The sequence below is a fragment of the Diadema setosum genome, chromosome 2 (assembly GCF_964275005.1).
Source record: "Diadema setosum chromosome 2, eeDiaSeto1, whole genome shotgun sequence".
Taxonomy (NCBI): Eukaryota; Metazoa; Echinodermata; class Echinoidea; order Diadematoida; family Diadematidae; genus Diadema; species Diadema setosum.
In genome coordinates this window covers 24544911-24572526 of record NC_092686.1, presented here as the reverse complement: position 1 = coordinate 24572526, position 27616 = coordinate 24544911, and the positions used below count along the sequence as shown (strand labels likewise).

The window sequence follows — 27616 nt, the reverse complement described above, 5'->3', positions numbered from 1 at the left end:
CAGTAGGCCTATACATGTATATTATATATATACATATATATATATATATATATATATATATATATATATATATATATATATATATATATATATATATATATATATGAAGGGTTTGTTTGCAAAAACCGATATGTCCATTTTTGAAGATTTTGAAGTACGATATCTGTCATAAAGTACAAAATAATACCGTTTAAATGATATATTGGTCACTACATATAAAGGCATATTTTTGAAGTTATGGTCAAAAGAAGCAAAAATGTTCTTATTATTCTCTTTATTTTTCTTGACCTTTAATCGCAAATATCTCCATTTGGCAAATATGGACTTATCGGTTTTTGCAAACAAACTCTTCATATATATATATATATATATATATATATATATATATATAATATGTTCTTGCCTTAAACACTATATTTACACTAATGTTCTACCTGTACAGTGAGGAGCACAATAAAGGGCGTACATTGCTACAAGTTTGCCAAATTGCAGGGAGGTATGAAAATTTACTTGTATACTGGTAGTCAGTTTGTGGTTTTAGTGATTAGTGCTGGGCAAAGAGTATAGAAGCTAGCTTCAACTCTTTGGTGCTGGGCACAGAACGTACCGGGTGCAAGCTTGCAATTACCGTTGAGGGCGTTTTGATCGGTATAAATAGTCTAGAAAATAGACAGAATTATTTTTTGCGATTAAATATCAAAACAAATATCCATATTTTGTGATGATTTGTAGATGCCTAGTAATATAACGAGTACACGATGATACAGTGGGAATATAGTTTATAATTCTTGATAAAAGATTTCATTTATGAATTACTGTAGGGGTTGATCAGAAAACTAAATAGCAAAACGCACAGCAAAAGACCACCTCTCCTTTGCCGTATGTACGTGTATTGGATTGACGTGGCATGGATATGCACAACACCCACAACACACACAGTCCATCCGGCCGATACAGTGGAGTCCTAGCCTGTGCGCTTGTAGCAGCGAGAACTAATGGAAAGAGTGTGACGAGTGAACTGATATCCTCCAAACGCCTCAAATTTCTTGTTTCATCGACCTACTAAATCTGTTTGTCTGAAACGTGGAACTGTCGCCGTTTATGCGGTATAGGCTAGATCGATAAATAAGATCGTGAATGAGTACCAGGCTGTAGTTTACAGTATAGAATCTTCCATTAACGTAACAGAAATTTGGCGAATTTGATCCTGTCGAACTAACACGACGTTACGAAGTCAAAACCAAAGACCATGGGCCTTACGGTTTCAGCTTTGTTCAATAGCCTTTTCGGCAAAAAGCAAGTAAGAATTCTAATGGGTAAGTAACCAACTCCATTCTTACATTATTACTGTCTAACGTTACTACTACCATGACTACTACTGGCTACACCTGGCTGTGACACTAACGTTACATGTCTGTCATGATCGCATGACACATTCCAAGATTTTCTTCTTGACACCCCCGAGTTCTACTAGATCCTTAGCTACTGTACCCTACCCAACATTACATGTATTAAGTTTGCTAGATCTAATTCATTAAGCCATTCATTAAACTTAAAAATGTTGATGTTGTTCACTCTTATATAATAGATCTAACATTACATAGACAAATGATAGATCTAGTTTATGTTCATTGTGATTGAGCATCCATCAGCATCCATATAGATCTATCCACGTTTCCATGATATCACTCGTATTCAGCTTGACAAAAAGTTCAAATCAATGTAAACTTTTGCGTTTCGGCAATTGTGGATTTGTAGAACTCGGGGGGTGTCAAGAAGAAAATCTTGGAATGCACTTGTCAATTGTAGTCCCGGCCTCTGGGTACCCGGGGATGGCCGGGACTTGCATCCCACTTGCAATTTTGGGATGTTACACTACCCGGCCAAGTCCCGGCCAAGTCTCCGACAGGTCGGGCAAAATTTTCACGGAAATCCCCCGGTTAGTCCCCGGCAGGCCGGGCAAAATTGAAGTTGAAATCCCTGGCCAATTCCCCGACAGTCCGGGCAATATTTGTGCTGAAATCCCCGGCCAAGTCCCCGACAAGTCAGGCATATTTGCATAGAAATCCCCGGCCAAGTCCCGACCCTCAAGGCCCGGTCACACTGCCCACAAGTCGCGTAAGTTTGCGTGAATCACGCGAGAAATTTGGTTTTGCGTGCTTGTCCATTGAGAATTTTCGCTGATTTACGCGATGAAAATCACCGATGAATTGCGCAAGAACTACGGAAATATCACTCAAAAATCACTAAACCACGCACTTTCAGCGTATAGGCACGCAAAGGCCCCAAATAGGGCGAATTCGTGGTTGTGTGCAACAACAGAGATCCACGGAAAATCACGCATAATCTGCGCTTTATCACAATGAAGTGCGTATGAATCGCACATGAACGTGATAGCGGCAACATTTTCGCAAACGATCACTGATATTCCACGCATATTTCGCGTAAGAACAACGCAAACTACGCAAAAATTACGTAAAACAGCGCAATACTGCCTACACTTTTACGCGAAGCCGAGTTTTGAGCTGCTCAAAAACCTGGCCTTTGAGGACCTGTCACACTGCCCAAAAGTCACGAAAACGCATGAATCACGTAAGAAATTCAAGCCTTATTTTACGCGATACATGCGCGATTTGCGCATTTCATGAGTTTGTCTACAACGTGGAACCTTCGTAGTTGTCAACCGATGTACGCCGGATCGGCGCTTAACGCAATTCCAGGTTTTGAGGAGCTCAAAACTCGGCTTTGCGTAAACGTTTACGCAGTATTGCGCTGTTTTACGTAATTTTTGCGTGGTTTGCGTGGTTCTTACACGAACAATGCGCGAAATATGCGTGGAATATCAGCGATTGTTCGCAAAAATGTTGCCGCTATCGCGTTCACCAACGACTCTCCACTGACAATTAGCAGACATAAATAATGACGCATGTTTCGCGCTTGTAACACCTACGTATCAATGAAAAATCACTGAAAAAAAAAAGATATTGGCGTAGGCCTATGTATCTCTAACAGAACACACAAATAAGCGCATGTAATACTTACGAAATACTGATCGATAAATTACTAATGTATCACTAACAACTCGCGTATGATTGTGGCGCTATATTTTTGCGTGATCTTTCCGTAGCTCTTGCGCAATTCATCGGTGATTTTTCATTGTGTAAATCAGCAAAAATGGTCAAATTCTTGACGGACAAGCACACAAAACCAAATTTCTTAGTTACGTGATTTATGCGATTACGCAACTTTTGGGCAGTGTGACCGAGCCCGCCCACATGGAATCGCGTAAAGCGCCAATCCGGCGCACATCCGCGGAAATACGATCGAAGGTTCCACGTCAGAAAAATTCATGAAATGCGCATGTTTCGCGCTAGGCTCTGTTTCCTTACGTGATTCATGCGTTTACGCGACTTTTGGGCAACGTTAGTAACCGAGTCCTCAATAATAGCGGGGAATTGCTAGTCAAGCGAAATAAGTTATGGTCACATTACCGTACTGGAAATGGTACAAAACATACAAGTCATGATCAACTCTCAAGCAAAATCTGGCTCAATCCCGGGCCAAAATTCCCGCCCCAAATGCCTGCCATTTGGTTGGAGCGAATTTCCCCGACAAGCCCCGGTTTATTCCCCACCCACCGGGGCAAAATAATTGAATTTCCCCCGACAACACCCCGGTATATCCCCGGCCCACCGGGGCAAATTAAGTGAATTTCCCCCTACAAAGCCCGGTCTATTCCCGACCCACCCGGGCGAAAAAAATGCTGAAATCCCCGCCCAATTTGGTTGCAAGTCCCGGCCATCCCCGGGTACCCATGGGCCGGGACTACAATTGACAAGTGCATAACGGACGGACGAATGGGGATAAGATTTTGAGGTTTTTTTTATTATAATTTCACAGAATAATTTCGCCAAGGCCGCGAGTGGACATACGTCATCTGAAATAGGTTAATTAGTGATCCCCTGCTTAAGATATAACGCAGAATTCATTCATTTAAAATCATGATTGAAGCACGGAAGTTTACCGTTGCGTTCCGTTGTGTGCCAATGCACAGTATCCAGTTTGTCTGGGGTCTGCTCGTGCTCGATCACGCTGCGCCTTGCTGGGAAAGGCATTTATAGAGCAACCATGTGGCGTACCGTAAGTGCTTTCATCACGCGCACACATGTTGACACATTCACACACACTGCATCCCAACGCGAAATCTCACACACATGCACACAGTACAGTGCCGGAAGACACGCTGTCGAACTCGCGGTGCCCGATAGGTACTCGAATTCACATGCACTGCTCGATTAGGGTAAAATCTCACACCGATAATATAGGGCCATAAAGTGCACAATTGCCAAACTGAAGAAGGCGAAGTCTGCAACTTGGGCCTACAGTAGTATAATATGAAGGAGCATAGCTCGAAGGATTAAAGTGATACACGTTTGTAGTTGCAATTGAAGGTACATGTATATTGCCCCTTTTTCTTTCAAAATAAGTACAGCTGTAAAAATAGTCACGTAATATGCACCAGATGGCACCATTAAGAGCTAAAAATTGAAAAAGCTCCCTACCGTGGGAGGAGGGACCCCCCACACCCTCCCCCCGCTCAGTCGATTCGCTCGCTCGCATGCACGCGCCAACTTGGCATCTCTGACTCGCAAATAAGGGGGGCTCGTGCTGATACTGTAAGGATCCCGCCTCATGAGCACCCCACCCATGCTCGTGAGGTCCTTGGGGCGAGATGCTCATGCGGCCCCCTGTTTACTTTTCATCCATCTCTCATCTGCAGGGCTCAAATTAATCTATGGCCATGGACAGCCATGGCTGTTGATACCTCTTTGGTTGACAGTGATGCCTCCCAGAAAAATTATATTCTGATGTCCATGAATTTACCTGCCCCTTTTCTGTTGGCTGTCGTGCCCATGTGCCTGGCTGTGGTCAAAGGTGTGCCCTTTTACTTTTGCTTAGCCCGTCATGCTCTTCTTTTATTTGTAAACTGTAAAAGTGGATATTTTCGCATGACTAATTTTTTGCGCGCTGCCGGGCAAGAAGAGTTTCGCCTGTTTTTAATTCCGCGGAATCAAGACGTCATTTAGTAACTACTGAAACATAAGGCACACAAAAATATTCATGTGCTTTTATTTTTACGCTAGTTTCTCGTTGCGCAAAAATATCAACACCGTGAAAATGTCCACTTTTACAGAATACTGTTTTTTGGTTCTGACTCCAAATCAGTACTTTTTTACCATTCCACGTACATATAGTATTCTTAGAAATGCTGTACATGTTTCAGCTTCTCAATGCCATCATTACAATTCAGTTTCAGCATTGGAAATTGAATTTACTGCAATAAATACTGCTGAATATACATGTACTAAAAAATACCATATTACAGAGACTCGCTCATCTGTCTTTTCTATCTACCTGCCTGCCTAGGTGTGTCTGTTTTTCTGTCTGTGTAATTGTTTGTGTACAAGATAACTCGCAAACAGATTAACAAATTTTCACTATACTTGCTGTATGCCGCGATTGCGTTCATAATGAAATAAGAAAAAAATATAAAATTTTGAGGTCATAAGTTGAAAGGTCAAGGTCATGGTGGTTACCATTATGAAGGACATAGAACAAACTTTATTTCGCAATAAGAGATAAGTCCTAATTCAAGAACAGATTGTCAGATTTCCACCAAACGTGCAGGATGTGTGACTAAAAAAAAGTAAAAAAGACAATTGAATTTTTTTGGTCATGAGGTATAAAATCAATGGTCCTTAAGCTTGTTTTATGTACTTGAAGCTAGGGTAACCTTTACATACAAACACATCTCAAAATGCATGGGGAAGATACAAAAAGAAACACTTAATATGAAAGAAAAAGGGCAAATTCTACTTTTGTTGAAAGACAATCTGGAGTACATGTAGGAGAGCAGACTAGCATTCCTGCGGGCTCTGTGATTTGTTATGATTATCATCGGTGCCTCAGCCAATGAAACTTCCATATTTGACCAAAAGTAACTATCCTTCCACATCTTTATTCAGACGTTTCTATCTAGATGTATTTTTAGTCAACTGCATGTACCACGCCAGCCACCAGCTCTCAAGAATCACACCCTCTATTGACAGACAATCAAGGAATGACTTAGGCTAAAAATCTGTCGCATGATAATCTGGGGTGAACACTGCACACTGTCGCTTCTGCTATTGTTGAGCACTCCCCTGTTTGTGGTGGAGTGTGCTTATGTGTGCAAGAGAAGCTGCCTCCTAACTCGCAAGGAGAAATGCCTGCCCACTGGTTTCCATAGAAACGTATACATGCCAACCTCGTGCAAGACAACTCAATGACTCTATAATAAAATGGGGTCTCTCCCAATCCCTGCTGAGTTGGAAAAAAAACAAATAAATGCTTGTTTTCATTTGACCTGTCCTTGGACTGGGAGGTCCTCCTAGACAGAGGATTAAAATTGGGTATTAAACCATGTGGTGTAAGGACATGTACAATGTAGGGAGATATTTGTCACATTCACATCATGAGTTTGTATGTTTGTTTGTTTGTTTGTTTTTTTCAAATTACATGTAGGGGAATATTTGTCACATCCACACCATGAGTTTATTTTTTATTCTTTCTTTCTTTTCTTCTATTCTCTGTATTTAGTTGGTCTTGATGCTGCTGGTAAAACCACAATCCTCTACAAGCTCAAACTGGGAGAAGTTGTCACCACCATTCCAACAATAGGTAAGTAACCTCTAGGTATATTCCACCATGAGATACTCATCTTATGGGTAATGAATGGGGGAAAAATCACAAATTATAGAAAACTTTGCAGTACATAGAGGTGCAAACATTATTATTAAAACCATTATTCACAACAATTCTGTTGCACACAGAGTTTAGTTTAAATACCCATGTTGAAGTTGTATGTAAGACTTCATCATGCTTTATACTCATTCAGAGTCACAATGTTCAATGGAATCCATGAATGTGCCTGTCGACATTCAACTGGGAGATCATGTAACTCAAGCTTTTAAAGGCAATGACTGTAAGTACAAGAATGTTATACACCTAGTCACCAAATTGATCAATATCTGGCATTAACAAAATTGATATTGAATGTGTAACCCAACAGCTGTCAGAAATAGAAGTTCCCTGCATATCTGTAACTTTTAACACACTGAGAGCATTGCTGTTTTGACTCCATCTGACATTTACACATACATAGACTTGTGCACAAAATCTTTACTTAAGAAACACCCATCCTGTCAGCATAGAGTATCATCATCCTATTGGCATATACAGCATATCATCCATATTTGTGACCGTGCATCACAAAACCAACAAAAAGTCACACTCACTGATTTTGTGTGAGGACTCAAAATGGGTGAAAAGGGTCAACCCAGTCAATCTTGAGTTTTTCATATTGTCTGAAAGAGCAATATACTTCTTCTACATTACTGTAAAATTTGGGATCATAAAACAAATAAGAAATTGTCTTTTTAGCAGTTTTTATGCCTCCGCCACGAAGTGGTGCCGGAGGCATTATGTTTTCGGGTTGTCCGTCCGTCCGTACGTCCGTACGTCTGTACGTACGTCCGTACGTCCGTCCGTCCGCTTTCGTTTACGCGATAACTTGAATAATATTTACTGGAATTTTACCAAACTTGGTCCAAGTATGAAGTATGATGGGGCAATTATTTGATTAGATTTTGGGTGAAATCGGCTGAAGGTCAAAGGTCAAAGGTCAAGGTCAAATCATGAAATTGTATCCGTTTACGCGATAACTCAAGACTGGATGGAGCAAATTTCACCAAACTTTGTTGGAGGATGATGTATGATGGGACAATTACTTGATTAGTTTTTCAGTGAAATCGGACAGAGGTCAAAGGTCAAAGATCAAGGTCAAATCCTAAAATTTATCTGTTTACGTGATAACTCAAAACTGGATGAAGCAGCTTTCACCAAACTTGGTCCAAGGATGATGTATGATGGGACAATTAGTTGAGTAGATTTTAGTGACATTGGCAAGAGGTCAAAGGTCAAAAGGTCAAGGTCAAATGCTACAAATGTTGCAATTTCCCCCATATCTATGCAATGCCCGAAGGTATTTTCTTGAAACTTGGTGTGGACATGTACTACTGCGTAAAGATTCTCCAGAGAGAGTTTCATGTCATAAGGTCAAAGGTTAGGTGAAAATGTTGCAATATTACTTTTCTCTCAAATGCTTCAATGTATCTTCGTGGAACTTGGTACTTATGCATGTACTGTCTGGCAGGGATTATCTAGGGAATTTAGGGGTCATGGGTTAATAGTCAGGGGTCAAAGGTCAAGGTCAACTCCTCAAAATTTTACTATTTCCCTCATATACTAGTATATGCAATGCTTGCATTATTAGTTTCAAAACTTAATACATGCATTACCTAATGGAGATTCTCCGGGAAATTTCCAGCCAGAAGGTCAAAGGTTAAGGGTCAAAGGCCAGGTTTCAATGCCCCCCCCCCCCAAAAAAAAAAAAAAAAATCTATTTTGTACCGTCATCACACTCTTTCTTCGTACCTTGAAAATTACTCATTGCATAAACTTTCCCAAAATTCCCCAAATATGTGTACCTGCACTCTTAGAAAATTATAGCAAACCCAGTTCAAGACATTTCTGACAAACCTGTCATTTCAATATTTTGCCAGTTATGTGAAACTGTCATGGATCACACATTGTGAAGACATTGTACTATACGCCTATTGGGAGAATCATGCATTATGCGGAGGCATATTTCTAGTTTTTCTAGAACACTGTTTTGTAGAACAGCATGATTAGGTGTGTCTTGTAGTGTCCACTTTCCATTTCTTAATAATCTTTTACACACTCTCGACCTCAGAGCCTCTTTTCTCAGTACACACTTTTTCAGAATGTGTGTTGTCTTTCTAATATTTACATGTAGATAGGTTTGGAGAGTCCATTACATCATTTTAAAGCTTAAAGTCTGCTCCTTTCAGAATCTGCTCATAACTCAGAATCTGTGTCTGGGGGTTTTTTTGTTGGTTTTGAGATGCAGGGTCACATTTTATCGTACTCCAATTTTGCTAATGTGGCATGTCAAATGGCAGTGTGCAGTGCAAATAGATCTTCCTTATGGACGTCAGGTCTTGTCACATTCTAATATTGGCACTGTTGTGTTACTTGTGCTTTCATTTGCAGTGCTCATGTAAACATTGTACATTTTGTATGTGCGCGCACACGTCATTTGCCAAAGGAATCCATTCTATGTCAATTTAAAGGGTGTATAAGAGCATTTCTGGAGAAATGGAAATGTGTGCTAGTAGCGCATTCTCATTCTGGACAACAGATTAAAGGGACTGTACGGTTCTGGTTGAGGTGAGGATTTAGCTTTTAATGTTTTTTTCGAGATATTCAGAAACCACTCTACACTGTATGAGATGAGCATACAAAGTATGACAAAGAGCATACAATTCTAAGGGGAATCAAAAGTTTACGTGATGAAAATCGGTTTTGAATTGACCAAGATATCCAAAAACAAGGTGAAACAAAGAGATCCTAATAAAAGGCATGGACTGTCGCTTTTTATTATTATCGCTTTTTTAATATCTCCTCCATTTGAAAACCAATTTTCATCAAATAAACGTTGAATCCTTCTTAAAATTACGCTCTTTCATATTTCATAAGACGTTCCTCATTATCTCACTTAGGAATGTTATAAACTTGAATCCTCCCCTCAACCAATACTGTACAGTCCCTTTATAGGTTTTAGAATACATTGACATTGCCATCACCAATGTGTCATCAAGAAAAAACTCTTTCAAAGATGAGACATCTGGAGTGTTTCATCATGAATGATGAATTTCTTTTTAATAGTACAATGACACTAACTTTCGTCACCTCCCTTGACACTCCTCTGCAGTACCTGTCCAGTCTAATGTAAACTGAAGCTTGTATGAGTCATACACAGAGAATTTGATGGAGTCTCTGTGGCAAGCAGGTTGACAAATAAGAACAAATTAAAGCAGTTTTCTGCATACAAAACCATGTTGTATGTGTGTGTGTGTGCATGTGCATACAATACACGCACACACACACACACACACACACAGATGAATGTTTTGTCAAGTGAAACTTTAGAAATCATAGAATATTGAAAAAAGAAAGAAAAAAGGTGTGTGTGTGTGTTTGTGTGTGTGTGTGTGTATGACCATGTTTGTGTACTTGTAATGAATAGGACATCTTTGGTACAGGGAACAATGAGCACAATAATGTGTGTGTATGTTTATGCTCATTTTTGCATGTGTTGTTACGAATATTCAAGAGTTTTGTTTAAAGATTTTAATACTGTACATGTCCGAGTGAAATGTAAACTTTGGAAATTACAATTTTGTGTAAATGAATTTCAAGATCATCATCACATAAGGACATTTCCTGCATATGTAAGATGATACAATGTATGTGCATAAAAATATGTACCAGGATGTTCATGACACTCTCTCAGCAACATTTAGCTGTCTTTGTCATCGCTTTTGCCACAATAGCCTAGTTATGAGAATCTAATTATTTCAGAAGTATCATGAAAAATTTCTGTCATTACATCCTTGGGAGGCGCTTGTGATTGTTACTGTATCAAATGCTGTACATCTTACCATACTGTATCAAATACATTGATCACACAGTGATTCAAGTACATATGCACATTGAACTGTGTCAAATACATGCATACAGTGTCAGCACACACACACACACACACACACACACACACACACACACAATGTAGGATGGGAGATTGTTGCAGAATGTCATATTTCATATAGTTTTCATATCTCAATAGATTGAAGGTTAACGACTCGGCACAGCACAATTATAGTCCATAAGACCTACTTGAATGTGTTTCCAAAGGTGGTGAGGAAATACCAGTTGTACAATGCTTATCCAAGCAAGCAGTGCAAAGGGGCTAATTTTTGAGAAACAATGAACTGCAGAAGACTGCATCAGCTTGTCTATGAGCACTGGCCAGCAGTTTAGATTTCTGGTGCTTTTTAACTACGGGTACACATGTACGCAGTGTCAATGTTATGTTGCCCAACCAGGGGGGTGTTTCATAAAGCTGTTCTTAAAGTTACGAACGACTTACGAGCCACTGGTGATCAGTTCTTGTGCTGAATTATTGAAATTTTGATAAGTATAGCACATCAGAACTGATCACCAGTTGCGTGTAAGTTGTTCGTAACTTTATGAACAGCTTTATGAAACAGGGCCCAGTGCAGAGTTTGACAGTCATCCAAGTTACAATGTATACATAGTGGCGGATCCAGGGGGGGGGGGGGGGGGGCACCGGGTGTGCCCCCTCTTTATTTTTGGTTAAAACAAAATAATAAAAAGAAAAGTGGGGGGTGCGTATGTCCCCCCTTTAATTATGCAAAGACGCCTCCCCTTAACGGAATTCCTGGATCCGCCCCTGATACGTGTGAACTGTAATATGTTGTTGATAATGATGGCCATGCAGGCAAGGTGCATTTGTAGCTTGATGATTCGTTCACGTTGGCACTGGCTATCAGAGAAAATTGATTGTACTATTGTATGTCTAATTTGATGAGTGTCTAAGGGGAACAATTAACCAGACTGGAAGGATTTGTTCTGTAATGTTTGCTTTACGTAGGCTTACTTTGCCGTATAATCAAATGTCAATGTCCATTGTAGTGGGAACAAATTATAAAACAAAGTCAAGAGAGGAAATGATGTAAATTTAGTCAAATTGAGATATATTATGAGCAACCCGATGATTAAAACCCATCACTTATGAATACAATCAACATTGGAACAATTTGCTGTTGCAAAATCTCGAGATTGTGTTGTTTTTTGGGGGGGTTTTTGGTTTTTTTTTTTTTAAGAGAGCCTTGATACATACATTATTCATCCACACAGTGGTAAAAAAAGATAAGGCTTGGAGATTTCTTATGTTGATAATTACAGATTGTACATGCAGCCGAGTGTGTGCAAACTCCATGTCCAAGTCACATCATCACCCATTTCATTGTGAAGTTTGGGGATGTCAAAAGCCTAGATACACAACACTGTTTACAATGTACCCAGCATAGCAGGGTTGGTTGTACAAACTGTTCCAATAGACAAAGGATATTCTTCTCATTTATGTAATAATCTGTTCACGTGCATGTAAATCTAACCATTGGGTGGACAGTGACACAGATTGGTTTTGACCACTTTCTCCGTCTAGGCTTCAACGTGGAGACAGTTGAATACAAGAATATCAGCTTCACCGTGTGGGATGTTGGTGGCCAGGACAAGATCCGCCCTCTGTGGAGGCATTACTTCCAGAACACGCAGGTATTTAGACAACAAACATTCTATGACTTTCTCTTTCCAACAACAACAACAAACAAGAAAAAAAAAAACATGAGAACTGTAATGGAATTTGTCTCAAGAGGTATATTAGGGGGATGTCAGAGAAGGCGATGTAATGAAAACCTCCCCTTTATACCCATGCTCCATGCCACGGAGAGATTGTGTGCTCCATCACAGGTGTCCGCTGACAATGAATTGTTTTGACAAAAGACAACGCTTTTATTCAAGTGCAACTGATTGACAAATTTCCCTACATCAACGTAAATTCAAGTATGCATCGTTCTGTGATAATTAACAAACCTAGCAAGTAACAATTTGCTCTCCCTTTCAATATTTTCTCCAGCAATCATTTAGTATGTAGAAAACAAGACGTGTGAACAGAAACCGTTAAAAAAGTATGCTTCTTTATAAATGAAAAATGCTCCTAAACTCGCAGAAATGCACATTAGCCAATGATTTATTCCAAAAGATTTAACATCCAAGTGCTAAATCTGGCCAACAAAATTATGTTAAAATGTATGCAAGATGATTAAATGTTTACTTATTCTAATATTCTGATACTCTATTTTTTTTCCAGTCCTGAGGTAATAGTAACAAAAAGATTTGAAGAAAAACAGGAATGATATGTTCTGTACAATATTACCACCAAGTTCTATACAGGACTTCAACAGGTCTTCTATGACGTACAGTTTGAAATTGTTAAAATCAAGAACCTCTTCTTTGGTCCCCATAGCCAAACTGTATGGAAGAGTGGCTTGGAGTATGAAACATCAAAGCCAGTGGACTGCTAAGCATTCAGTTGACTTTGTCATGCTATGGAGCCTATGCAAGAACTTTCACAGATTGCAAAGAGATTCCATTCTTCTTTACATGTCCCTGGATAAATTTATCACAAACTTGCTTTGACTTTGATGTGATTTTTCTTTGATTATCAAGATTTATATTCCCTATGCAATGGATTTCTTGTTTTTATCCATTCAAGAAATGTTTGCAAACTGCTCACCTATTTCTAAGACATTGTCTTATGATGTTCCATCATTGCCACTGGTAAGTACTTAACCATTGGAACATTGCATTGAATGAGCCCATTACCTCATGGTGACAAAATGAAATGATTGAAAAATGAAATGAAATGAAATGAATGGAATCCCTTTGAACAGAAATCATAATTGCTTTAGGCCACAGTGAATGTTTTATTCTGAGACCAAACATTAAATCTTGAAATCATAGTAGTGCAGATAAATAGGATATGGGATCAAGATTTAAAGAGGAAATCCAGTCCAAATATAAGTTAGTCTGATAAAAAAAGAGTAAAAATCTTACGAGTTCAATGGTACAAAATTGACTGAAATCGGACAAAAAAGTAAGGAAGTTATGACATTTTGAAGTTTTGCTAATTTTTGCAAAACAGTTTGTGTACAGTGGATATGAATATGCAAATGAGTGAGCTAACCATATGTCATACCCTTACAATTTTCCATTGATCATGTACAAACAAATAATAATAATAATAATATTTCTGTCATTGAAGTCTGAAACATGATGTTATTCCTTGTTGAATAACTTCAGAGTAGTGATTAGTTAGATATACAAGGATATGAGCCTCGGGCATAATCGTGTTTGAATGAAAAACTTGAAATATCAAAATTCTATGTAAAACTATATGGTAAGTTGTGAGGGAATGACATGCTCACTTTGCCATTTGCATATTCATATTGACTGTTCAAAAACTGTTTCCCCCAAAATAGCGAATCCTCAAAATGTCATAACTTCCTTATTTTTCAGTGGATTTCAAACAAAATTATACTGTTGAACTTGTAATATTTTACTCTTTCTTATCGGACTACTGTAAAAGTGAAAATTTTCGCAGTGTTGTAATTTTCGCACATTTTGCGCAACCACAAATTAGCGCGAAAATAAAAGCACGCGAAATTTTTTACATGCCATATGTTCCTGTGCGTGATGTCTTGACTCCGCGGAATTAAAAAAACATGAAACTCTGCTTACTTGGCCAAGCACAAAAAATTAGTCGCGCGAAAATACCCACTTTCACTGTAACTTATAATTGGACTGGCCTTCCCCTTCAAATCAACAAGAAAACAGGCCTGCGGGTACTGCTCAAAAATTAACTAAGTTCATGAGGTAGAAGCCCTCAATTTCTTTTTTGCTTGATTCTTGAAGGGTCTCATCTTTGTAGTGGACAGCAATGACCGTGAAAGAATGGAGGAAGCGAAGGAGGAGCTGTTCAAGATAGTGAGTATAACCAGCAGAGCTTCTCAAATGTCATATTACTACTTTTTATCTCTATTGAATTACATGCAAAAATGTCATGATATTATGATGGTGCTAGAAGTATTCACTATTACATTGTCTTTCCATTAAGGAGGGGAATAATCGTTTTTCTTACCTATTCATACTGGAATAGGATTGGAGAAAGCCAAAGGAAGCATTGTATGTCCATGTTTGTGCTTGTACAACGATGAAGATGAACTCACTTAAAGGTACGGTGTACTTTTGGTTTTGTGAGATAATGAAAAACCTCTCATGAAATATTAAAGAGCATATAGTTCCAAGAGGAATTTAACATTTATATAACAAAAATAGGTTTTGAAATTGCTTAGATATCTCAAAACAAATAGGTCCTATTAAAAAGATGAGACTCACCAGGGTACGACATAAGCGCTTGCCCGATTGCCCGGGGCAAGTGAAAATCAAAGTCAGGCAAGCATTTAGGAACAAATGTACATTGTAAGAAATGCTTGCCCGAATCGGGCAAGCAAAATTTCAAAGCCACCTTTTTTTCCCCATATTTTTCCTCTAACAAACCCATGAAATCACGCATACGCAAGCCTAAAACTAAAGACTGTCTAGCGATATCACGATTCAGCTAACCTCAAACACTGTCGAACACTTACTCAATGCAACACCAACATTTGTATCGAAGAAAGTCCATATATATTCCAATACACAACGTGTGTCTCGCCGAATAATGTGTGATGACAAAGCCAGTATTTCGGCAGTAAAAGTAGCAGCAACAGAAGAAACTGTCTGCCGTTTTCTGCTCGCGGTAAGCTGCCAACAGGTGAGTCGAGTGGTGACTTGCTATGCGTGATCTACATCGTACATGTTGTGTAGAGCACAGTGCATGATTCAGATAAAGAGTGAACACCAAGTTCACCCAGAAAAAAGAAAAATCCCACGATGCCAAGGTGCCAGACTGGGGAATGGGGAGGGGTGGAGAGAGAGAGAGAGTGAGACCAATCAACAGAAGAAACCGCGCATACCGGCGCATTCTTGGAGGTCATTAACAGTCTGGGGTCTTGGGATGAACAGGGAAAGAATGTTTAATTAAAAATAGCTCAAGTCGAAGACCCAAGATTACAAACGTAATGATTCTTTATTTCTTTCATTTAAGCTCCCTAAAATAACTCTCCTGCAATTTTTGAGGAGCTTAATGTAGGTGTTAGGATGTCAAATTTTTCATCAAATTGTAACTACCGTACGTATAATACTAGTACAATACTAATAGTAATACCATTATACCTATAGATTTCATAATCTGTAAAACACAAATTTGACTCCCAGTGACAATAAAAAAGATTTGTATTTGTTTTGTGCAGAGATTTTTTTGTCCTTATCCTGACTAACACTTCCAAGTTCATGTGAAATTTCTGATGTTTTACTGCAGCATCAACGGCCTAAAATGAATTACTGAAAGATTGTCTAAATGCATTGGAAATGTCAAATTTAGAGGATGCAAATCTATGTGGACGATCATCGGATGTGGTTGATGATCGTCCACATGGGTTTGTACCCTCTGAATTTGACATTTCAAATGAATATAGTAGGCAAAGTAATGTTTCAGTAGATTCTGAAGCTTTGTGAATTGTGAAATTTTTGGCAACCATCCATTTGAACTTCAGGCATGAAAAGTTCCTAAGATTCAGCAAAAACAACTCAACAAATCAGAGATAAAGTTCCTTCGAATTGAGAATTGAGAAGTAGCACGCAGATTTGCCGGGCATGAGACCACAAGAAGCTTGCTTTGCTTTGAGATTGTCACAATCGTGTATTGTCGGGAAGTTTTCACAAACTCGAGGATCACCCCTCCCCATGCCAACTCCAACATGTTGCTCCCCAACGTGCATGGTGAATGCATGGCGTCTCGATGTCACCGTCAGGTACCCGAGGCTGCTTTGTTTGTCTTGGAATATTGATTCATTTCTTGTCATGACATGTGTGTAGTAATCTTTTTGCATGACTATGTAAAAATTTGTGATACTCAACTCGTCTTTTTGATGTTTTTCTTTCAGTCCAAAAGGAAGACAAAATAGTATCATGACGTTTGCATTGTTCAAAAGGTCAGCTTTTGATAACTCACAGACTAATCACTCCTGTTCCCAGGCCCTCCACCCATCCAGCAATTCTCGCTATCACCAATGACGTAAAAAGTACTGGGATGTTGATTTAAGCGCCAATACTAATTTACGGTGCATTATGGGATGGTCCGGTAACAAAGTCACTTCCGTTCGTACGCGTGTGATACGTGACTAATGCTATTTACACACACAACCGACTGTATTCTGTGTGTACTTACTGTTTTCTCGACTTGAATTTCAGCTTCGATATGATTTGAAATTTCTCCATTCTTAAGAAATTGCTGTTAATACGACTATGGGTTGTTACTACGAAGCTGCCACGTGTTGTTCACACGACAATAAATGAACAAATTCTACAGAAATGGGTCCCTTACTGGCATGCGAGACGTGACGTGGCCGCGTGGGTGAAGTTTGCGGGTGACTCCACAGCGCAGTAAGTGCGCGCGACTTACTAGTAGTAGTACTTGCTTGGAAGAAATTGCTTCGAAGACGGGATAGGTTCGAGATCACAGTTCGTTCCCGATTGTGTTCGCGACACTTCGACAGAGAAGAAATAAAAAAAGATGGGCATTCCATGACGATATCCAGGTGGGTGAATATTTTCCAGCATATTTTCAGCGTATGCAGAGATGACTGATCAGTGATGTGCGCATCGATCGCATGATCAAGCAGTACGATGTACCGGTATGTGTTAGCTTAACTTGTATATGCGTGCTGGGGATGCGGTGGTACGGTACATGCTAATGCAAGGCCGGCCGGCCTAGGGCAATGCGGGGGCTATATAGCTACAGTGTACAAGTATGACAGGCCTAGCCACTCGCTGGCTCGGGTACAGCCGCCTACTGTACTAGTATCTGTGGTCGGCGTAGCACTATAGGTAAGGTACACGTACGCGCACGCTAGCGCTGTGCAAAATATGCCCTGCGCTGGAAGTGCCACAGCCCAGGAAGTGCACTAAATCTTGACGAAAAAGCCACATCCGGGTACTTTTTACGTCATTGGCGATAGCGAGAATTTACACGCGCACGCAAATTCCTCTGCCATATGGTTTTGCCAGCCAGCTGTCGGAATGTGCTTTTAAGTTACATGCCAGGCTGGCATGAATGGCTGTTGAGTTTCAATCAACATCTACTGTTGTTTTATTCTTGTATTTGATAATATCATTTCACCTGACAGAAACACGGAAATCAGGAAGGTGTAGGGAAGAGGTTTTTGTTGTGTGTTGCAATGTGTGTGTGTGTGTGTTTTCTCGGGTTTTTTTTTTTCTGTTTTTCCTATGGGATCGAGGCCAAGGTGGGGAAAGATCAGAGTGAAATGAGTACAAGTACACGGTGAAAGGAGTCGGGTAGAGGCCCGTGGGAGGTGGAATAACCAATTACCAGAAGCATTTTGGAATATTAAAGTACCAATATGTGAAAAAAAAAGAAGTAAGGAGTGCTACACGTATATTAGTGCTCCTGACAAGGCTTAAGGAGCGTGGTGCTAGTCCTCCTCAAGAATGAAACCCTTATAATTGGCCTCAAATAGGCTATTTCTCTCTTTTTATCAACTGTTTATCAACTTCACTTTTTTTTTTTTCGTTAAAACCTTGACATGCAAGTGATTTTTTTGCATCATTTATATTTTCTGATTTTTTTCTTTTCGAGCAAGTGTTTTGCAATAATTTGCAAATCTGCTTGCCTGATTGGGCAAGTGATTAAAAAAAGTTATGTAGCACCCTGCTCACCTTTGAGAACTTCTTAGCTGTACTTTGTTTTTTGACATCTTGACCCATTTCAACACTGATTTTCATTAAATTGACTTTGAATTCCTCTAGAATTGTATGCTATGTAATATTTGGTTCTAATAATGGTTCTAATTTCTCGCTAACAGGTTAAAATCCTAATTCCCCATCTCAACCAAAGCTATACCATCCCTTTAAGTGTGGGTCAGTCATCAATGTTGAGGAATAGGGCTGGGATCTAAAATTTTATGCCTAACATAATGAATCAAGAATTCATTTGACAGCGCTCAACAAGACAGAGCCAAACAACCCATGGTAAAGTCTCATAGTGGAAATGCCATTGTAATGAAGTATCTGTATAGCTCTTTCAAAGAAGTCTGCAAGACTACATGTAGGAAACTGAGAGAATCTTTTAAAGACAATTCTCATTCTAAATTTACAGTGTAAATAATGGTAAGATAGTTTCATAGGTCAAGGGTGAGAGTTATGATGAAGCAGATGGGGTTGTTAGCTAGAGGCATATGCTTACCTGATGATGTCACATCTTACTTTTCCTGCATTTGTTTGTTTGTTTGTTTTTTTGTATTTTACTTGTTTTGTTTTTCTATGTCATTCTGTTGTGGAGTGTGTCTTCAAGACACAATTCTGAGAGATAGAATGTAAAAGCTTTGAATAATATTGAGCTCAGAAAAACTTCATTTCTGATGAAAACAGGCAGTATATTTCTGTCCCTGACAGTCAAAGAATGAATCATTATTATGATATTGACTTTTACCCCTTCTTTTCATGTACAAATGTATATACTCTGTATACTATCATATTTTCTTTTTTTTCTTTGCATTTAACAGATGGGTGAAGAGGCCCTGAAAGACGCAGTGCTGCTGATCTTTGCCAACAAGCAGGACTTGCCAAATGCTCTTAGTATCCCAGAGATCTCCGACAAACTTGGGATGAACTCATACAGGAACAGGCAGGCAAGGAAATTTTCTGTGGATTCATGGATTTCCGTTTTTTGGGGGTTTTTTTTCCGCTGATAGAAAGAAAATGGAGAAGAAGTCCACGGAAATGAGTATTTCTTTTTTTTTTTGTGTGTAATTTATGTTTTAGCACTACCGTAGACATTACTAAACCATGCAAAAAGTAGTGCCTACTTAATTCAGTGCAGCGCTGAAATGGGGCTAGCGTGCTAGTACCACGTCCGTGCTGCTAGTAGTAGTGTGTTGATACACGTGGTCTCGTGAGCATGCGATTTGTGTGCGTACTAGAACCACCTCCGTAGTGTGTTTATGGTGGACACGAGGTGTGTGTGATGATGTGAGGATGCGATCTTGTTGCACGGAGGGTGGAGAAGACCGAGCGCTATTCCCACTCCTATTCCACCCGTGCCTGGCCCGCTAGCCAGCGCTGATCCCCATGGTGCGTTTCGGTAGCATGCAATTATTTAGAGCTCTGCTAATCATAGCAAGTTTGTGTGGATTTCCATTCCCATTGGATATAATTGCATGAGCGAGCACCTGATCTCTTAACCCGTTGAGGACGGTTTGATTTTGCTACAACACGCAATTCCCATAGACACCTGCCCGAGTATACTTGGGACTCGTCCTCATCGGGTTAAAGTAAATTTACTTTTGGACATCGCCGTGCTCGTGTTTGTTACTGCCAGGTGCACCAGTTTATCAGGATTGACATTGGATTATTCACCTGTTCACCATGTTGTTGGCACCCCTTTTATCTGACTATGTACATCAGCTACTTGGAGTCGTGGCATTGGGGTACTGTAAAAGTGGTTTCTTTCCCGATGGTTTTATTTTCACGCTTTTCCTGCTTTGAGGTTGAACCACGAATTTAACATCACGCGAAAATGTTTTGAACTCGCCGCTTGTTACAACGTTATAATTGCGCACATGCACGCACAAAGATTCCACCCATTGAGTGTAATGATGGTCATCACACACACAGCAATACCGAGCAATTTAGGAACAAGCATGTTATAAAATACTCGAGAGACAGGATTTCAGGTAGGCCTGCATTTGATTTTAATTTCTATTTAATAAATAAAAGACTAATTGAATTATAGTTTGTTTTTTCATGTGCAAAATAAAACAGGTTGTGCCGACCGCGAATTTAAACACACGCGAAAAAGGTCGGCACCGATTGAAACCGTGAATGTATCTGTACGCGAAAGAAACCGCTTTTACAGTAATCATTACTATCATCCTCATTGACATTGGATTATTTTAGATCTATGTTACATGTACTTTAATGTAGCAACTGTTTGATACTGTTACTGGATACATGTGCATGCATATCTCTCTTGCTCTCTTTAAAATGTTTGTTCAAAGATGTGTCTTATCCTGCTGGAGGTACGGTACATACAATACATGTATCATTGAATGAATACATGTATTATGAAGCTAAAAATCTTATTACACAATGCCCCAGATTGCTTGATTTTGAAACCCCAAATTGAAAATAGTTCATACCGTGGGAGGGGGGCCAGCCCCCCTCCCACACCCCCCCCCCCCCCCCCTTGGCCGCTCCGCTTTCTCACGTTGGTTCTCAAACCATTTTCAGTGTTGTTGTTTTTTAACATCACTTTTCATGCCTGAAGAAGTCTGTGAGTAAAGCAGACCAGACAGTGGGTACTTAGGCTTAGGCTTGCCCCCTGAGTTGCTAATTACTGCAATAAACCAGCAAGTCATTTTGCAAGCAATGTTGGACCATTATTCCCAGAGATGCGAATCTGATTGACCTTTCTCAATTTGTAAATTGTTACCCATGGTCATAGAGGTGCACCCCATTTATGCAGGGCATTTTGAGCACTCCAGGAGCGCTCCTGAAACCTTCTGAACTCTGTGCAAAGAGACAATCGGGCCCCGGAGTGCTCTAAAGTTATGCCCCTCTTGAGGCCAGACTTGGAGCACTTTTGAAGCGCTCTAAACTTCGTTAAGTTCACCAACGTTTATTTAAAGCACTCCAGAAGTGGAATGCAATGCGCACTGTGCATGCAGTTTGTATGTGAGGAGCTCCCGCACACTCGTCACCATGACAGTCGTACCCCTCTCAGTCAGTTCGTGTGTGGTCTCAGCGAGTGCTGATTCTATCAGCAAACACAGAGGGGCATTAGAAGAAGCGCTTCAGGAGCACTCTTGGACCCGTATCAATGCGGTATCAGTGACATTGTCCAGGGAATTTGTGATATCGCCCTCTCGTGGCTGCTGTCTCTAACAGTGCTTTTGCCGTTTTACACCTTTAGCATACCTCTCTTTTGTCGTTTACAGGATTAAATCTTTGTGGGGCCTGTTCAAAGCCTCTTTTTTTGCGCAACTGTCTCTGTCGGAAGCATCATAGCAGGAAACATGGAGGGATGACTCAAATGACTTTCAGTTTTCATTGACCCTCTTTGATTAGTGTATGTACATGTATATGATGTTGTCGATGGCAGGCAGTATTTAAAGCCACAACAAAGTTCTCGGAAGGGCTCAAAATTCATCTTCCACCATTTGGAATTTGCTTCCAATATATTGAAAGGGTCTACCAAGAAACTTGACTGACTGACGTGATTTGACGGTTGTTTTTGAGTGTTTTGAGATTAAAAGAACAAAATAATTTTGATTGTATGCATATGACTATAATTCCTGGAGAACCCTCCCTCCTCATTTAGTAGTGGGTACGTAGAATGTAGCATGATGATTGATCTTACCCTATCACAGGGGGGGGGCAGAAAACCAAATCAAACAAGATAAAAACAAAACATGATGATGGCGCGGACAAAATGACAATGTTTATTGTGTTCACACAAAAATTCCATGTTCTGTGAGCTGAAATACAAAAATTTCCAGCTCGCTCGCTGCGCTCGCTCGCCAAAATTTATATAAAAAAGAAGGTAAGAACAAAACGTGATGTCATTTTATATTTAGCAGGCAAAATGTTTCACGGAGCAGCGGCTGCAATTTCATTCGTTCTGAACCGATCGCCAATTGGATCAAAAGAGGGCGTCAACGGTTTCGAACATACGGGGGGGGGGGGGGGGCGCAAAAAAACAACAACAAATCAAACAAGATAAGAACAAAACGCAATGATGACGCGGAAATATACAAATTTCGGCTCACTCGCTCGTACTAATTTAGAGTATTTTTTCAAGTCCTCAGTTTGTTGGTATAAATCGTTATCTATAAGGCCGTCACTATATCTTGATTAGAATTGTAAGATTTAATAAGCAAAAAATGACAAGAGTTTCATGATTTGTAAGCTGAAATACACAAATTTTCGGCTCGCTCGCCAAAATTTGTATAAAAAAAGAGAAGAAGATAAGAACAAAACGTGACGATGACGCGGACAAAATGATAATGTCTATTGTGTTCGCTCATGTCATTTTATATTTAGCAGGAAAAGTGTTACACGGAGCAGCAACTGCAATTTCATTTGTTCTGAAGCGATCGCCGATTGGATCAAAAGAGGACGCCAACGGTTTCGAATATACGGGGGAGGGGGCGCAAAAAAAAAAATCAAAAAAGATAAGAAAAAAACGTAATGATGACGCAGAAATTTACAAATTTCGGCTCACTCGCTCATACTAATTTAGAGTACTTTTTTCAAGTCCTCAGTTTGTTGGTATAAATCGTTATCTATAAGGTCATCACTATAATTGTGAGATTTAATAAGCAAAAAATGACAAGAATTCCATGTTTTGTAAGCTGAAATACAAAAATTTTGGCTCACTCGCTGCGCTCGCTCGCCAAAATTTATATAAAAAAAATATAAGAACAATACGTGATGATGAAGAGGACATTTACAAATTTCAGCTCACTCGCGCACACTAATTTAGAGTATTTTTTAAAGTCCTCAGTTTTTTGGTATAAATCGATATCTATAAGGCTGTCACTATATCTTATTAGAATTGTAAGATTTGGTAAACAAAGAATGACAAGAATTCCATGTTTTGTAAGCTGAAATACAGAGATTTTTGGCTCGCTCGCTGCGCTCGCTCGCCAAAATCTATCACAATTCATTACATTTAAATCACCCTCAAAAGATCCCTTTTAAGTGCTTGAAAAAGCATCATGTGGACTTTGTTTAAAGTCCCTACCGGGATGGGGTTGGAGTTGAACACTATTTCAGAAATTAGGGGCGCAATTTTCGTGCTTGCCCCGGGCGCCGTTTTCCCTAGATACGCCACTGGGGAAGATTGATAGATGATGCTATGGTCCGATTTGTCAATTATTGATAATCAATTATAAAAGATCATTTTGCAACCACAATCGAGTATGCTCTCAGACAGTAGTACTTTTAGCCAACTGTTGTGGTTAATATTTCACATTTTTGTCGTTAACCCAACTGAAATTGTGTTACTATGGCATTCTTTCACACATTTCTTGTACATAAGTGAGCATTCTAGAGCAAAAATTGACAGTTGTGCAGGCATGTGCGAAGCATGTTTTTCCTTTTGACAGTTTCCAGCTATAGACAGAGATGTATCGGTGCCACTGTTGGTCTCACCTGTGTTGTTTGTTGTTTTTTTGTTTATGTTATCACAAATGCAGTATGTACAATCAGCATGTGCAACGCAAGGCTCGGGCCTGTACGAAGGACTGGACTGGCTGTCGAGGGAGCTGTTGAGCTCAAAGTGAAGAGTCGTCATCCCTTTCCCCGCCTTTTTCTTCGCTTCAGCGCTCCTGGCCCCAGAGATCCATTCCCGTTCCCACTGTAAAAGACACAAATCACCCCCATAACTGTGTTGTCAGTCTTCAGGTGTGTCACTGTAGAAGCGTCCCCATGCATCACCATTTGTGCTGCATGGGTTTCAAAGAGTTACAAACTATGTTTCATAGCATGGGTGAGTATGTATGTCCAAGTACAGTGTATGTCATATCATTATCCATTATTTCTGTCTCTGTTGTCAGCTTGACATACGACACCAATATTAGTTTGAAGTATGCTACTTATAGGTGCTTGCTATCTTCGTACCCCATGCAGAATAGCAAGAACAAAGAATGACACAGCAACAACAAAAAAGAAGAATCAAAACACCACAAAGGCGGACTTATACTGACAGCTGTTAAATATGGGGATTTCATTTCATTGCATCCCAAACGTGTATACACTACCTGCCAAGAATGAAGTCATTCTCTACAGTGTAACAATGGTATAGACTTTGGCTTATTATCGGTGAGAAAATAGTGAGAAACATAAAGTCAGATACCGAGAACCCTGGGTGACATCTGTACCACCTCCTCACCTCAAATACTTTGGACAAAGTATGCCTAACCCCTATGAACAGGACTGGATGGTGAATTTCCCCTCAGTATCCATTGCACTAGGATTACCCACTATGGAAGCAGTTACTGTATACGCAATATATTTACCAAGGTTTCTTACTTTGGCGAATTTTGTTAATAACTCTGACCGGGACGTGAATGTGATGTGCCATTTCTTTACCCTTTGCTCTACTCCAAGACCTCATATTGAACCACTTACTAAAAATGTTGGGAAATCCTGACTTGCAAAAAGATTAGACTCGTTAAATATGCGGCCTATAGAGTAGTTAAATGATGGGAAGCATGAAGGCGGTAATTGTTCATTCAAATGATTTACATTTTTCATCGTAAGCCGAGAAATAAGCCCAACAACTTTGTGAAAGCTTGAACAAAATTACAAGTGGATTACTGAACTAAAAGTGGAGACATTTCAGTGAAGATTGAACTCTGGCAGTCTACTTGAACCACTACTGTTCTGGTGATGATGTTTGAATCGTCCTCTTCGTTTTCATTTTATTTTATTTTATCTTCCGAAAATGATGTTCCCACAAAAACACAATTTTTTGGTCCATAGCATGTATCTATGTGTACACTTCCTCCAATACTTGCTGTTTTAGATGCATTGCAAACTCAGGAAGACTGCAGTGTGCTCAGTCTTCTTGCATGCTAGTAAAACACAGAGCAGAATCGGAATGATAACACCATCACATGCATTGCCTTGTTATCAGTCCTATATTCCCTGTGAAGGGCACACCTCAAGGTTTTACCCCCTCTTAATAGATGTGATACTATGTAATATTTTCATCGAAGGTCAAGTTCCTGTGCACTTATTTGTTGGTCTTATTTCACTGCTTCATACATTTATATATAGCCAGGCATAGCTCTCTTTTTCCACGTTTGTAGGTATGTACATGTATAAATATTGCCGCAATCTTTCGTTTTCTGCAGAGCTTCGTATTCTGTAACATGATGCTAGTGAAGTAAGTGAAGAAATCATTCTGTTTGATAGTTTTGTTGTGATTTAAAATCTCTTCTCCAGATGTGTGCATAGATTAACGGTTTTGAAAACTGAGCAAGGTGAGACATGTGCCTAGCTAGCCCATGGTACTAGGTAGCCGCAGATTTTGAGTTTGTTCAGCAGCCTACAACAGAAGGATGGATCTCAGAGACACCCACATATATGAGATAAAAAAAGAAAATGCTTGCAATCATTTCCTTCCATTTGTAATTCCTGCTCAGCTTAGGTATTACTCAGAATGTGCTCAGCCACCCTGACACACTGTGACAATGTGCTACGCTTTTTATGACTCTGCCAAATGCTATGCTAATAATTCAGATGTTCAGTTCACACTAGACCCAGCTAATTCATCAACATGTGTAAGAAGCTGTTACCTCACACAAAAGTGAGAAACTGAATTGTGCCACCCCCGACCAGCAAATTCCAGCAAATTGTCATAAACCTGCTGCATTTTCTGTGGACTTGTGTGTATAAGCACTTTGGTGATCTCTGGCACAGAAACAGACCGAGTGATTTGTCTGTCATTCTGGACAAGGGTTGAACTATGAGTCCAACCTCATAATATATTTGATATCAAACTGTAAACATTGTTTGATGAACACCATGTATGTAGTATATATTCCCTCGTTATCCTTCACTCTCCCAAGAAAGTGGGAAGAGAGAAAAAAAGGATTTGAACAATAGCTGTGATTAATACCTTTTTGTTTGGACAATCTCACCTGGTCTGTTTGTAGAAGCAGATAGGTATGACATATTCTGATTACACAGACTCAATAATGATGTAGCCTTGTCCCTTTCTGTCTCTGTTTTATTATTTTTCTCTGACTTAGTTCGTAAATGCTTTGGTGCGCAGTGTAGGTCATAGCTGTGTTCTGGGCAACGCGTGTGTCCTTTAAATACTGTGTACTGAGTGACTGACAAAGTTTTTTTCGTGTGTGTAAGGGTTTGTGTGCGTAGATCTGTAAATGCACAAGAATGTGTGTATGAAGCTGGCAGGGCTGAAGGTGATGTACAGTTTAATTTATTCCACTTCTTGCTGTACACACTTGTTGTTGTAGATCAGCTTTTACCATGATAAACAAAATGGAAGCAAATGAATTTGCACAGGGATACAACAGCGAAGATATCTGTACCAGTGTTACATGCAGTGGCTCTTGTATTATAAAGATGTGTGACTTTAAGTCATCAGAAATGTGTACATTATACTCAAACTTACAACTGTATGTCATTTGTTAAAAATCCACAACTATCTTGGTAACCTGCTCATAGCTGTTTTTGTTGTTATTTTTTCATTCCTTTTTAGTTATGTAATGCTGTAGTGCTATAGGGAAAAATATTAAGATAACCTTTTTTCCATGCCTTTGTATTTAAAGCAGAACATGCAGCCGCATGTAGAATGTTCTTTTTGTTGATAGGTGAGATTCTTTATTGTACATGAAATTGAGTAACCTGATATTTTTTAAGGAGTGAAATTATGTTGAAATATTTTGTATTGTCAGATTTCATGATTTGTGGGAGTGAGAGTTGCACTTGCTCTTTCCCATGTTGTATTTGTGAGACTAGAAATTGTTTACACCCATACCGCAACACTGGACATTTCGAAACTTTTTGAGTAGTGCTTATCTGCTTTTCACAGGTATGTATGAGTGTGTTTTGTGTCTACAATTTGTAAGTGTGTGTGTGTGTGTATGTGTGTATGTGTGTGTGGTGTGGTTTGTGTGTCTGTGTGTGTGAGTATGAGAGAGAGAGAGAGAGAGAGAGAAACAGGAAGAGAGAGAGAGTGGCTACCGTGAAGGTTTGAGGAGACAAGAAAAGCAATTGGTTAGGGCCTGACTCACTGTTTGTATATTTTATCATGTTTTGGGAATGTATAAGTAAATGACTACTCAGTAATAAT

General features: G+C 39.5%; 1 protein-coding gene across 1 annotated transcript; it reads left to right on the top strand.

Moving 5' to 3' along the window:
• The first annotated feature begins 988 nt into the window (after positions 1 to 988).
• On the top strand, positions 989 to 27616 carry LOC140246239 (ADP-ribosylation factor 4-like). Its single transcript, XM_072325695.1, has 6 exons — positions 989 to 1316; positions 6640 to 6720; positions 12215 to 12324; positions 14524 to 14595; positions 19293 to 19418; positions 23988 to 27616. The coding sequence occupies exons 1-6, from the start codon at positions 1250 to 1252 to the stop codon at positions 24072 to 24074; spliced, it is 543 nt and encodes a 180-aa protein (XP_072181796.1). The 5' UTR covers positions 989 to 1249; the 3' UTR covers positions 24075 to 27616.